The following is a 15,013-nucleotide window of genomic DNA, read 5'->3' as shown; positions in this document are numbered from 1 at the left end:
AGGAAAGGGCCAGTGAACTTGTCTTTCCTGGGGGGGGAAAGCGCTGACATCCAGGAAGATAAAGTGCTGAGAGACTGCACTTGCTGATTTGAACGCTGCTCTCAATAAAGCATTTATTTACATGACTGGTTAGTACCAACCAGAAAGCAGAGGGACAGGGATACAGGGCAGAATTGGTGACCCCCGGCGGGCAGTTCGCTCCCGAGGCAATAGGGGTCGGAGTGCCTGCTGGCGGAGGTAAACAGAGCTACCACGCTTGCGCAAACCCTCCCAGGTCACGTGCCGGCTCCGGCCCGGCCTCTGACTTTCTCGCGGATTGAGGTCTGGCGGCCCTAAGGGACCGTCAACGAACCGACGAAAGGCCGTCAACCTTTTCCTTTAGGGGGCGGATTCCGGGTAGGAGCCGAGCGTTCGGTTGGAAACGCCCCCTTCTTCTTGAGGCGGGGAAGTGAGAGCTTGTCCTGGGCCTGCGTGGTGGCGCCGTGCTGCTTTGGGACATGGCCCGCTGTGGGGAGGATAGCGCGCCCCCCGGCGTACTTCTGGGGTCCCCAGGAGTTTGCAGTAAGGGGTTGCCAAGGAAGGGACCCTGTGAGCGGCGCCGGCTGAAGGCGATGGTGTCGGAGCAGCTCAGCCAGGATCTGCTCAGGTAGGAGGAGGCGGGAACTCAGGCTCCTTCCGTTCTAAACGCTCCCCTCTCTGGACCAGAAACTGTGGCTCCTTCTCTGTTTCTCCATCCCTCCCTTCTTTGTTCTCCCCGCCTCGGACCACCGAGGGAGGCTCTCTTGTCTCTTCACTAACTGGCGAGTTCGCTCCGCTTGTATAACCAATCCGGAGACCACGTACCAGGTTCAAGAGGAAAAGCAAAGTTACTATCATAATTCTGTGCCGCGTCAGTTGATGCCAAAATACTCCCAACACGGGCAGACTTAGGTCTTGAAAGGCTTTCGCTAATGTCGGGTGGACCCAGGTTTCCGGGTCCTGAAATACAACTTTATATAAGCTTAAACGAATACTCGACGTCTCCTGGCAACTCCCAGCTCCCGTGAGGACTTAAGCAAATGCAGAGTTGTTGTGAAGCTTAACTCAGGCTGTGATGAATCTCGGGAGAGTCATCCCTGTTTTTAAAGAAAATGAAGGCCAGAAATACTCCCTAGTTTCTATTTCTACCAAAACAGTGATTCTTGAACTTTAGTGTGCATCAGAATCACCTGGAGAGCTTAGCTATACTGGGGCCCAGACCCTTGTTCTGGTACAATTGGTCTGGGATGGGGCCTGAGATTTTTAAATGTCTTAACGAGGTCCTAGGTGACTTTTGCATTTTTAACAAGGTCCCATAGGGTCGCAAAAGTCGGACATGACTGAAGCAACTTAGCAGGCACGCACCCCAGGTAATGCTGATGCTGCTGGCCTGGGTCTCTGGTTGAGAACTACTCAACCAGTGTACACCTAATTACTGTCAATACTAATAACTAACAGTTGTGCAAAATTTAAAAGTACTTAATTGTGGCTTACAGTTAAAGCTCCAGAAGCTATTAATATAAACTGAACTTTATAAAGTTAAAAGAAAAGTTCTTTTTTTTTTTTAAGAAAAGTCCTTTTAATGTGGGCCTTTCCGTGAGAGATTCTGCCTTGTCTCCACCACTTGGGGAATTCGTGTAAAAGACAGAAAAGAAGAGTGAAGTTGTTCTGCTTCTAGGATGAATCTCTAAGGATGAGGCACGCCTTTTCTTAAGTGGCTTTATTCTTCTGGCTGTATTGTTAGCCCTGAAGTTGTCATGAATTTAAGGAAGGTAATACACCTAATTTATATAAAAATGAAGTTAAAAGTATAGCAGGTGATGGATTTTGCCCTAGAGTAACTATAGCATTTATGGAGACTTAGTTATATTTCCCAGTAGATAGGAACCGACTCCAACAATAAATTTGATAATAAAGAAAGTATAGCAGATGAACAATTTATCCTCATTCTTGCAACAAATAAGGATAGGATCCTGAACTCCCAAGTTCTTGTTACAAGGAAAGGTTTTGTTTTTAAAACAACAAAAAATTTTCATATGCTCACCCAGCCACCTTGAATGCTATGTTAAATTCATCTTCAAGCACAGCAATATCATTGATTAATTCTACAAATATTAATGAAGTAGCAAGCACCCGCCATGTACTTAACACTGTGTTACGTTTTAAAGAATCAAAGGTTAGTAAGATACGATTTTGATATTATGCTTGCACTATAGTGAGAGAGAGAATAGCCAAACAAAAGGATTGGGGAAGGGGGTGACATGGGTGAGGCTTTATAAGTGATGGTTGAGTGATCTCTTGGGGATTGATTAAAAAGTTATTACGTAGAAATTAGGAAAGGAGAAGTTGGAGAGTATCTAAGGGAGGAGAATGGCTTTTATAAGGGCATAGAGATTTGGGAGAACTTAATTTATTTTGGGAAAGCAAATTATAATGGATTGTACCAAACAGCAAGGAACAGAGACACCTCTGGGTTACCTGAGGCAATAGGATATATGGAGAAGTGAGGAAAAATGGGAAACAGTTTCAGTTGTCAAAAAGCTAGATTTGATGTAAAATTGGAAAGTTGATTGGGATATGACAACAATTCTCTTATAAGACCTCGTTGAGATATGGATGATTGTTCAAGACAATTGTAATAAAAATACGTAATACTTACTACCATCCTACTGGACACTGGGCTGACATGCAATGTTTTGTTTATTCCACTGTGAGGTAAATCTTGTTGCTGGTCAAATTTAACGGATAAGGAAACTAAGCATCAAGTTCAGTTCTGTTCAGTTGCTCTGTCGTGTCTGACTCTTTGTGACCCTATGGACTGCAGCACACCAGGCTTCCCTGTCCATCACTAACTCCTGGAGCCTGCTCAAACTCATGTCCATTGAGTCAGTGATGCCATCCAAACAACTTATCCTCTGTAGTCCCCTTCTTCTGCCTTCAATCTTTCCCAGCATCAGGTCTTTTCAAATGAGTCAGCTCTTTGCATCAGGTAGCCAAAGTATTGGAGTTTCAGCTTCAACATCAGTCCTTCCAATGAATATTCAGGACTGATTTCCTTTAGGATGGACTGGTTGGATCTCCTTGCAGTCCAAGGGACTCTCAAGAGTCTTCTCCAACCCCACAGTTCAAAAGTATCAATTCTTTGGCACTCAACTTTGTTTATAGTACAACTCTCACATCCATACATGACTACTGGAAAAACCATACCTTTGACTAGACGGACCTTTGTTGGCAAAGTAATGTCTCTGCTTATGCTGTCTAGGTTGGTCATAACTTTCCTTCCAAGGAGTAAGCGTCTTTTCATTTCATGGCTGCAGTCACCATCTGCAGTGATTTCAGACCCCCCAAAATAAAGCCTGCCACTGTTTTCCACTGTTTCTCCATCTATTTGCCATGAAGTGATGGGACCGGGTGCCATGATCTTAGTTTTCTGAATGTTGCTTTAAGCCAACTTTTTCACTCTCCTCTTTCACTTTCATCAAGAGGCTCTTTAGTTCTCCACTTTCTGCCATTAAGGGTGGTGTCATCTGCATATCTGAGGTTATTGATATTTATCCCAGCAATCTTGATTCCAGTTTGTGCTTCATCCTGCCCAGCATTTTGCATGATGTACTCTGCATATAAGTTAAATAAGCACAGTGACAATATACAGCCTTGACGTACTCCTTTTCCTATTTGGAACCAGTCTGTTGTTCCATGTCCAGTTCTAACTGTTGCATCCTGACCCGCATACAGATTTCTCAGGAGGAGGTCAGGTGGTCTGGTATTCCCATCTCTTTCAGAATTTTCCACAGTTTATTGTGATCCATACAGTCAAAGGCTTTGGCATAATCAATAAAGCAGAAGTAGATGTTTTTATGGAACTCTCTTGCTTTTTTGATGATCCAGTGGATGTTGGCAATTTGATCTCTGGTTCTTCTGCCTTTTCTAAAACCAGCTTGAACATCTGGAAGTTCATCTGGAATATGCCAGCAAATTTGGAAAACTCAGCAGTGGCCACAAGAATGGAAAAGGTCAGTTTTCATTCCATACCTAAGAAAGGCAATGCCAAAGAATGCTCAAACTACTGCACAGTTGCACTCATCTCACACGCTAACGAAGTAATGTTCAAAATTCTCCAAGCCAGGCTTCAACAGTACCTGAACCATGAATTTCCAGATGTTCAAGCTGGTTTTAGAAAAGGGAGAGGAAGCAAAACATCAAGAGAAGTGGTTAAGTCTGAATAAGAACCTTGACAGTCTGGTTCCAGGGATATTAAAGTGACTTGCCCAAGGTCTCATGGCTTGAATAGAGACCCAGTCAGTCTTCTTTCTCTAAAGTATGGTAGTTATGTGAAATGATCTTCCAGTATCTTTATTCCTTCATTTCTGCTTCTCTCCTTACCCATTCCCTTTTCTTACTATACCTTGGATTTTCTTTGAAACTCCCTTAAGAGTTCTGTCAGTTGGCTCTTGATTATTATAGAATATCTCTGCTAGAGTTCACTTGTTTAACTACCACATTGGCTAATGGTTAACCTTGGCTCAGTCGATTGTCCATTCAGAGGTGACTAAGAGCTTCAGGGACATGTGGCACAATTTGGTAGCTTTATTTGGGAGGGGACTGTGGGTATGGCGAGCAAAGTGACAGTAGATGAGGGTGAATGGGTAAAACTAAGACTAGATCATAGAGACCTTTCTTCAGTGAAGAATTTGGAATGTATTCTGGAAGCAGTGGAGAATCATTGATATTTTAAAAATGGAAGATTTGCATAATTAGATCTTGATTTGAGGAAAGAAATTGGAAAAAAAATAAAAGGAAACCAACTAGATTTTGTGATAGTCAGAGGATACATAATGGCAGTGAAAAAGGAAAAGATAAAATGGCTTTCTGTGCAGTTCATGAGTATGGTGACCAATTACATGTGGAAACACAGAGAAAAAGAAACAGAAGATGGTGCTGAATCTTAGGACATTCAAAAGGGAGGCGGATGGTGAATATTCAGGAAGTCTTATCCAGGGGACAATTGAAAATATGTCTGGAGTTTAGGAGGGAAGTTGGCATAGAAGATAAAATGACTGGTGACATCACCAGTACCCAGCTGTTTAAGCTAAATATGGGAGAGATCCTAGGTTATTTCCTTTTTTTTTTTTTAAGATCATTATGATTTTTTTTCATTTATTTTTATCAGTTGGAGGCTAATTACTTTACACTATTGTAGTGGTTTTTGCCATACATTGACATGAATCAGCCATGGATTTACATGTTCAGGATGGGGTTTCCCATCCTGAACCCCCCACCCCCCAACCGCCCTCCCCATCCCATCCCTCTGGGTCATCCCAGTGCACCGCCCTGCGCACTTGTCTCATGCATCCAACCTGGGCTGGTGGTCTGTTTCACACTTGATAATATACATGTTTCAATTCTATTCTCTCAGATCATCCCACCCTCGCCTTCTCCCACAGAGTCCAAAAGTCTGTTCTGTACATCTGTGTCTCTTTTTCTCTCTTGCATATAGGGTTATCATTACCATCTTTTTAAATTCCATATATATGCATTAGTATACTGTATTGGTGTTTATCTTTCTGGCTTTCTTCACTCTGTGTAATGGGCTCCAGTTTCATCCATCTCATTAGAACTGATTCAAATGAATTCTTTTTAATGGCTGAGTAATATTCCATGGTGTATATGTACCATAGCTTTCTTATCCATTCATCTGCTGATGGGCATCTAGGTTGCTTCCATGTCCTGGCTATTATAAACAGTGCTGTGATGAACATTGGGGTGCACGTGTCTCTTTCAGATCTGGTTTCCTCGGTGTGTATGCCCAGAAGTGGGATTGCTGGGTCACATGGCAGTTCTATTTCCAGTTTTTTAAGGAGTCTCCACACTGTTCTCCATAGTGGCTGTACTAATTTGCATTCCCACCAACAGTGTAAGAGGGTTCCCTTTTCTCCACACCCTCTCCAGCATTTATTGCTTGTAGACTTTTGGATAGCAGCCATCCTGACTGGTGTGTAATGGTACCTTATTGTGGTTTTGATTTGCATTTCTCTGATAATGAGTGATGTTGAGCATCTTTTCATGTGTTTTTAGCCATCTGTATTTCTTCTTTGGAGAAATGTCTGTTTAGTTCTTTGGCCCATTTTTTAATTGGGTCATTTATTTTTCTGGAATTGAGCTGGAGGAGTTGCTTGTATATTTTTGAGATTAATCCTTTGTTGCTTCGTTTGCTATTATTTTCTTCCATTCTGAAGGCTGTCTTTTCACCTTGCTTATAGTTTCCCTAGGTTATTTCCTTACCTTCACCTTCTGCATCCAATTACCAACTCCTGCCATTTTATTACCTAAATATATTTTAAGTTAATTCCTCATTTTCTATCACCATTGTTTCTCTCCTGGCACAAGCTGTGTACATCATTCATTTGTGTTGTGTAGTAGTTTTTCTCCCTCCAGTCTCATTTTCCCCTGATTTGTTTTCTATACAGTAATAGATGATGTTTTGAAAATTAAAATTGCCCATGTTTTGAACTATTTGGTCATTCCCCTTCAGCTGTGAGATAGAGTTAAGCTCTTTGCCTCTTACTCATCTTTATCCTTGCATCTTCATCTGTCCCTTCTTAACCTCTCAGTAATCTATTTACCAGTTTGTAGCTCCACACTCACACAAACCTTTGTAAGGAACATGGAGGCAGGAATCCCTCCTCCTTTGCATTGCTTTCTTGACCAACTCTTACTCAGTCTTTAAAATTCCATATGGTTTTCCTGTCGTCTATAAGGTCTTCTATTATAACTGTCCCTGAAAAAGTTTTACTGGTTTGTCCTATTGAATATTTCATACTTTCTAATTTTCAGACCTGGCCTCCATCTCTTCTATAAACTCCTTGAGGGCAGATACTATATTTTAGTCATCTTTGTGTCCCTAGTGCTTAGTTCATATTACACGCTCAATACATTTTTAGTGAGAAGTTTGGTTTAATCAGTGGACTAAAATGCTTTTGATAGGTGAATACAGTACCTGACAGAGAAATAAGATGCAAGGAAGCTGGGTCTGGACACCACTGAGCCTTTCCTCCAACATATCCTTCCACTAGGGTTTATTATTACATGAACCATAAACCTCCCCTTAGTCAGGTATTGTTACTTGTAACAGATAACAAGGGCTTCCCTGGTGGTTCAGTGGTAAAGAATCCTACTGGTAATGCAGGAGACCCAGTTTGATCGCTGGGTCAGGAAGATCCCCTGGAGAAGGAAATGACAATGCACTCCAGTATTCTTGCCTGGGAGATCCTATGGACAGAGGAACCTGATGGGCTACAGTCCATGGGGTCGCAAGAGTCAGACCCAACTTAGCAACTAAACAACAGCAACAGATAACAGGATATATTTGTAATTGATCCAAGTGGTTTTATAAAATAAAAAGCACTGTATTTTCAGGTTAACATTTTTAAAAACACATTGACTTTTTTTATTTGACAAATACTTATGAGCATCTGTTATAAACAAGGCAGATTCCCTAATGAGCTGTATGGCTGTCAGCTCCCCCAAGTAAATGCTTGTTTATTTATTTGGAGAGCAGCAGGGGAAGGGTAGAAGATGGGTGGGAAGGAGAACAAATGGAGTATTTGTACAATTTGAGTTTTCGTTAATGTTTGGAAAATCAATACATTTTTGTGTAAATTTAACAATGTAAATTTTGTGTAAATTTAAAATTATGAAAATAATTTATTAAAATAGTAACTAAAATGCACCTTGTTTGGTCATTGTTTCCAAGGTTCTAAAAGCTTTGTGCTCTGAAACACTTGTTTTGTTTAGGGTAAAATACAACAAAATCCAAAAAGCAGATATTGAGCTATCTAATGAAGATACACAGTTTTTGCTTTTAGGGAGTTCATTATCTGGTAGGGAGAAAGATATATAAAAATAATAATGATGTGATGACAAAAGTGCTATAGAGGTATGTACTGAGGGACCAGAGGAAGGAACCATTAACTGAGTCTTGGGGGAGTGTGTCAAAGGCAACATTCTAAGCTTTTACTGTAATGGATGTCTTTATCCATACTTGTACCTCCTGTAGTGTTTTAGTGTGATCACCAGTTATATCCTGCAATACAGAAGTCCTCTGAGAATGCATACCTTGCTGATGATAATGTTATGTAATATGAAGTATTATTTAGTGTTTGCAGAGTAAAAATACAGAGTTAGCACACCGAAAAAGAGATTGTATGAGTTTTCTCTTGTGATGCTGGTTTCTGTCCTTCCGTCACTTTACATGACAGCTTTACCATAACTATGTCTGCACATTAGCTATTGTCCACATTGAATGGGCTTTCCACATCAGTCCATCATTTTGATAATAGATTAGAGCATGATTAGTTCTGTTTTTTTTTTGGGGGAGGGGGTGGTCGATGAAAAAAGGCTTAAATGTCACATTCTTCACAGCTAAGCCTGCATTTCAGACTTGTATTTAACAATGGAACACAATAGTGTACCAGTTTCTTACCACATCTGGTTTGCTGTTTACTTTTTTGGCTTCAGTTTTAGTTAAGATTTTTAAAAGTTGATTCAATAGTCAATGAACACATGCCTTTGTGTTCTCTTTCCAAAATAAATCTAAAGTATGTACATTTTAAAGGAAAATCAAACTATGTAGAAGAGAATTTTATTGTTAGAAGGAATTGAAAAGATATTTTTTGAAAAAGTAGTCTTTTTCAGTGTAATTACCTTTGTTTTCATTATAAATTTTAGAGAATTGCATTCTAAACCAACATTAAACAATGTTCTTTGAATGACTTGAGAATAAACTCATTTTCATATTATTTTGATATCTGTATTTTTAGTTTATGTGTTATTTTAAAAACTTATTTTATAAAAATGAGTGTATTATATATTTCTAAGCATCACTAATTAAACTGTGGTTCCTTTTTATTCCTTATAGGCTTCTAAGAGAAGAAGTGCATACAGATATTACTTTCTCTATAGGTTGTACTTTGTTCAAAGCACACAAAGCAGTCCTTTTAGCAAGGGTTCCTGACTTCTATTTTCATACTGTTGGACAAACAAATAACTTAAAAAATCATGAACATGTCACTGTGGAGAACTTTGAAGCTTCAGAATTTAGAACATTTTTACAGTAAGTGCTTTCTTTATCTTTTTTTCTCTTACTTAAATCTAGTATGTATTTGTTTATTTTTTAAACATATGTGTGTGTGTATTTCATGTATTTTCATAGCTGTTTTATAGCCTTCTAAGAAATCCATTCATTTAAATTCCATATTATCTTAATAATTAGTGTTAGTAGAGTCTTAGTATTAAGTTTTTAGAGGATTAGTATTCAGAAAGGTTAATTTCTAATTTGAGATTGATCCTGAGAGAGGAGCAATGGTGCCGCTGCCCAGTAATTTGAATGAGTTACTCGATGCTGAGGTTTCCTAACCCTGGCACTATTAAGTTGGATAATTCTTTGTTGGGTGGGGGTGTACTGTGCATTTTAGGATGCTTAGCAGCATCTCTGGCCTCAGCCACTAGCTGTCATTGGCACTTCTCCTAGCCTTCCTGAGCCCTGACCCCAAGCTGTAAATACCAAAATGTCTTCAGAGATTGCCGAATGCCCTCTGTGGGTTAGGATTGCCCCCTGTTGAGAACCATTGCAACATACTGATTTCTGTATTATTGTTACGTAAAGCATTAAATTATATATGTTTAAAAAAAATGAGGTCATAACTTTCTAATCTCCTGGCTTGTATGTGGTCAAAATTTTTGAAGAAATGACCAATCAAAAAATGGGCCAAAGAACTAAACAGACATTTCTCCAAAGAAGAAATACAGATGGCTAAAAACACATGAAAAGATGCTCAACATCACTCATTATCAGAGAAATGCAAATCAAAACCACAATGAGGTACCATTACACACCAGTCAGGATGGCTGCTATCCAAAAGTCTACAAGCAATAAATGCTGGAGAGGGTGTGGAGAAAAGGGAACCCTCTTACACTGTTGGTGGGAATGCAAACTAGTACAGCCACTATGGAGAACAGTGTGGAGACTCCTTAAAAAACTGGAAATAGAACTGCCATGTGACCCAGCAATCCCACTTCTGGGCATACACACCGAGGAAACCAGATCTGAAAGAGACACGTGCACCCCAATGTTCATCACAGCACTGTTTATAATAGCCAGGACATGGAAGCAACCTAGATGCCCATCAGCAGACGAATGGATGAGGAAGCTGTGGTACATATACACCATGGAATATTACTCAGCCATTAAAAAGAATTCATTTGAATCAGTTCTAATGAGATGGATGACACTGGAGCCCATTATACAGAGTGAAGTAAGCCAGAAAGATAAAGATATAAAGATATATAAAGATTTAAAGATAAAGTATACTAACGCATGTATATGGAATTTAAAAAGATGGTAATGATAACCCTATATGCAAGAGAGAAAAAGAGACACAGATGTACAGAACAGACTTTTGGACTCTGTGGGAGAAGGCGAGGGTGGGATGTTCTGAGAGAATAGCATTGAAACAAGTATACTACCAAAGGTGACACAGACCACCAGTCCAGGTTGGATGCATGAGACAAGTGCTCAGGGCTGGTGCACTGGGAAGACCCAGAGGGATGGGATGGGGAGGGAGGCGGGAGGGGGGGATCAGGATGGGGAACACATGTAAATCCATGGCTGATTCATGTCAGTGTATGGCAAAAACCACTACAATATTGTAAAGTAATTAGCCTCCAACTAATAAAAATAAATGGAAAAAAAAACCCCAAAATTTTGAAGAGGACATCCATTGAACTTCTTAGTAATTTGGGGTACTCATGTTTGGTGAATTGTCATTAGCTAAATCATGGGATACACTAAATTAATCTGTATTCTAATTAAATAGAATTTCATTTTAATGCTTTACTGTTATCTGCATAGATGTGTAATTATTTGATCCTCATTCTTTGCCAAATGTATCCAGAAGGGAAATACTTTCTAAGGTAGTTCCTCAGAATTACATCTCTTTTTTTAAAAAATCTATTTCAATTACTTTAGAGAGGACTTTAACACTTTCGAGTTTAAGAACATGTACTGTAGAGCTAGAGTGCCTGGATTCAGATTCCCTGCTCTGCTATTCGGTAGCTGTGTGCCTCAGACTTCATCCCTCCTGCCTAGAATTTCCTCATCTGTAAAATGCCTGGCACACAATAGGCACCATAAAAATTGTTAACTAAGTTTTTGCACTTGTGAAGCTTGAGGTGCTTATTTCATTTCATTCATTTAAATCCTGCCCTCTCATAACTTCTTCCCTTTTTCCAGTATATGGAAGATAGTATTGTTCTAATGATATTCTAAATTTTTTGTCACACCCCCATCACATACATTTATTCAGCAGATATTTATTTGGTCCTGTTTGTGAGGTCTAAGTATGTACTGATTAGTGATTCTTGATTTTAGTGTTTAATAATGATGTTATGTAAATGTGGAACTAAGTTTTGAAGCCAGTACTGGCAGTTGTGTCATTGTATAGTACTATAGGTTTGTCAATTACTGGTTTTTAAAAGCATCTTTATTGAGGTATAATTCATATCTCAGATGTAATTGATCTGTTTCAAGTGTATAATTCAGTGATTTTAGTATTTACACAGAGTTATGATCACAATTTAATTTTGGAGCATTTTCAATACCCCCAAAAGAAACCCCTTACCCATTAGCTGTCACTCTACACTCCCTCACTTCCTGCACTAGGTAACACTAATCTATTTTCCGTGACTCTTCTGGCCTTTTCACATAAATGAAATCATGCAATTTGTGGGTTTTGAGCCTGGCTTATTTCATTAAGCATAATGTTTTCTGGGTTTATCCATACTGCTGCATATATCTACTTCATTTCTTCTTATTGCCAAATAATATTTCATTGTATGGCAATACCACATTTTATATGTCCATTCTTCTGTTGATGGACATTTATGTTGTTTCACTTTTGGTTAATGTTCCTATGAATATGCCTATGCAATATGTGTGTGTGTGTGAACCTGTTTTCATTTCTCTTGAGTATATACCTAGGAGTGGCATTGCTGGATCATATGGTCTATGAGGGCTTCCCTGGTAGCTCAGCTGGTAAAGAATCTGCCTGTAATGCAGGAGACCCCAGTTTGATTCCTAGGTTGGGAAGATCTCCTGGAGAAGGGATAGGCTACCCACTCCAATATCCTTGGGCTTCCCTGGTGAAGCAGACAGTAAAAACTCTGCCTGCAAAGCGGGAGACCTGGGTTCTATCCCTGGCTTAGGAAGATCCCCTGGAGGAGGGCATGGCATCCCACTCTAGTATTCTTGCCTGGAGAATCACCATGGACAGAGAAGCCTGGTGGGCTACAGTCCATGTGGTCACAAAGAGTAGGACACGACTGAGCAACTAAGCGCACACAGCACATTGTGCTATGAACATTGCTGTGCAGTTTGTGTGTGTGTGTGTGTGTGTGTGTGTGTGAGAACCTATGTTTTCATTTCTCTTGGGTCAATATACCTAGGAGTGGAATTGCTGGATCATATGGTAATTCTATGTTAAACTTTTTGAGGAAGTGCCAAACTCTTTCCAAAGAGGCTATACCATTTTACATACCTTCAAACAGTGTATGAAGGTTTCATTTTCTCTACATCCTTGTAACACATGCTGTTATCTTCTGTCATTTTTATTATAGCCATCCTAGTGTATGTGAAGTGATATCTCATTGGAGTTCATTTGTGCTTCCCCAGTAGCTAATGATTTGGGCATATTTTCTTGTGCTTGTTATTTGTAGTACTGTTTATTCACATCCTTTGCCCATTTTTCGATTGGATTATTTGTCTTTATGTCATTGAGTTATAAGACAGTTCATGTATTCTAGAAAATAGGCTCTTATCAGACATATGATTTGCAAATATTTTCCTCTGTTCAGTGGGTTGTCTTGATGGTGTCATTTACAACAAAAAGGTTTTAGAGTTTTAATGTAGCCTGCTGCTGCTGCTGCTAAGTCGCTCCAGTGTCTGACTCTGTGCAACCCCATAGATGGCAGCCCACCAGGCTCCCCCATCCCTGGGATTCTCCAGGCAAGAACACTGGAGTGGGTTGCCATTTCCTTCTCCAATGCATGAAAGTGAAAAGTGAAAGTGAAGTCGCTCAGTCGTGTCCAACTCTTGGCGACCCCATGGACTGCAGCCAACCAGGCTCCTCCGTCCGTGGGATTTTCCAGACGAGCGCTGGAGTGGGGTGCCATTGCCTTTTCCATTAATGTAGCCTAATTTATCTAATTTTCTTTTGTCACTTGTGCTGCTGGTATTATAGATAAGAAACCATTGCCTATTCTAGGATCACAAAGATTTATTCTTACACTTTTTTCTACAAATTTTTTTGGTTTATGCTTTTAGCTCTTACATTCAAGTCTGTGATCCATTTTGAGTTAATTTTTGTATATAGTATAAGGAAGGGGACCGACTTGATTCTTTTGTGTGTTGGATATCTAGTTGTCCCAGTACTATTTTTGAAGAGACTTTCTTTCCCCATTGAATTGTCAGTATATCCTGTTGAAAATCAGTTGCCTATTGCTGTGCACTGAGTTGTTTCCCCTGAAAATTCATGTGTTGAGGCTCTACTGCCTAATGTGATGGTAGTTGGAGACTGTGCCTCTGGGAGGTAAATTAAGTTTAGACGGGACCTCATGATAAGAACAGTACCATTATAACAAGAGACACCGGAGAGAGTTGTTCTCTCTCTGTTTATGCCATGTAAGGATACAGTGAAAAGGTGACTAACTGCAAGCCATAGAGAGTTCTCACCAGAACCCCAGCATGGTGGCACCTGATCTTGATGTCTAGCTTCCAGAACTGTGAGAAATAAAGTTCTGTTTAAGTCACCAGTCTGTGATTTTTGTTATGGCAGCCCAAGCTGACTAATAACATAGACATTAGGATTTATTTCTGGTCTCAATTCATTTCCTTTGGTCTGTATGTCTATCTTTAATACTAGTACTAATTATCAGTTTAACTTTTATGAGAAATCAGTGTTGAATTTTTATGTTGTTATGTCCCGAGTCCTAGCATTTTTTAGATGCTAGTCTTTTAGTTATTTGCTGACATAATTTTTGCCTATAATAAAAATCATGTTGACCTTAGTGTAGAAAATTCTTTGGGATAATTAAACTTTAAATATGTGTGAGTGATTTGGCTTATTTTTCTTCATTTTATGCTCTGACAGTTGCTTAAATGATCTGTTTTTATTATTTCAGAGTTTTTTCATATGAAGCTACAATAAGCATAAACAGAAAATTGTCCAACTTTGGCTTTCTGTTTGTAAGAACAGTATGATATGCTATAATTTAAACAGATACTTTAAGTGTAATTTAGAAAATCGTCATTTTCCAGTATAGATCATCGATTCATTGTTGAGTTCCAACCATCAATTTTAAAATATGGTATACACTTTTGTTTTTCTAGTAGGTGGTGGTGTAGTGGCTTTGTTATAGAGTAGGCTCTGTGGTCAAGCAAGTCTACCATTTCTAACTGTGTGAATGTGAATCACACTAATCGCTTCCCGTTGGTTTTAGCACCTTAATAAAATGGATATAATAACAATACTTACCTCATAATGTTGTTGAGAAGGTTAAATTAGATGCTTTTCAAGCACTTAGCCCAGTGACCTGGCACATAGTAAGCACTGAATACATTTTAGTAAGTATTATTCCTAGTAGTAGCCCTGTGAAATTATACATTTCTCCAGCTACTGAGTGTACGTTTAGAAAAAGATGCTTTGGGAAAGGTCAAATTTTGTGTATGAGAGAAAGAGAAGTTATATTAATGCTACCCTTTATTTGTTATCATTGAAGTGTTAGGGGAAAAGATCAAACGAGAGACAGTATGGTAGAGGAGAGCAAGCACTGACTCTGGCAACAAGACAGAGCTGCCTTCCGCCTGTGCATTACCTTGTTTTATGGTTTCTTTGAGTCTCAGTTTTCCATATTTAGAATAGTAAAGTTGGAGTAAATGACT

The 15,013-nt window shown here is 39.4% G+C and overlaps 1 protein-coding gene across 2 annotated transcripts in view; it reads left to right on the top strand.

Moving 5' to 3' along the window:
* Positions 1-282: 282 nt before the first annotated feature.
* BTBD8 (BTB domain containing 8) overlaps positions 283-15,013 on the top strand; it is a 92,884-nt gene continuing 78,153 nt past the window's right edge. Inside the window, exons 1-2 of one of the 2 annotated variants that reach the window (XM_070467760.1) lie at positions 283-646; positions 8,936-9,130. In XM_070467760.1, coding sequence (XP_070323861.1) covers positions 498-646; positions 8,936-9,130 — 344 coding nt within the window. In that variant the 5' untranslated portion in view covers positions 283-497. Of the gene's footprint in view, positions 647-4,016; positions 4,032-8,935; positions 9,131-15,013 lie in introns of those variants that run through there. The other variant, XM_070467761.1, reaches the window with a different exon arrangement.

The sequence above is a fragment of the Odocoileus virginianus genome, chromosome 5 (genome assembly GCF_023699985.2).
Source record: "Odocoileus virginianus isolate 20LAN1187 ecotype Illinois chromosome 5, Ovbor_1.2, whole genome shotgun sequence".
In the NCBI taxonomy this organism is placed as follows: Eukaryota; Metazoa; Chordata; class Mammalia; order Artiodactyla; family Cervidae; genus Odocoileus; species Odocoileus virginianus.
This window is presented reverse-complemented; position numbering and strand designations above follow the sequence as displayed.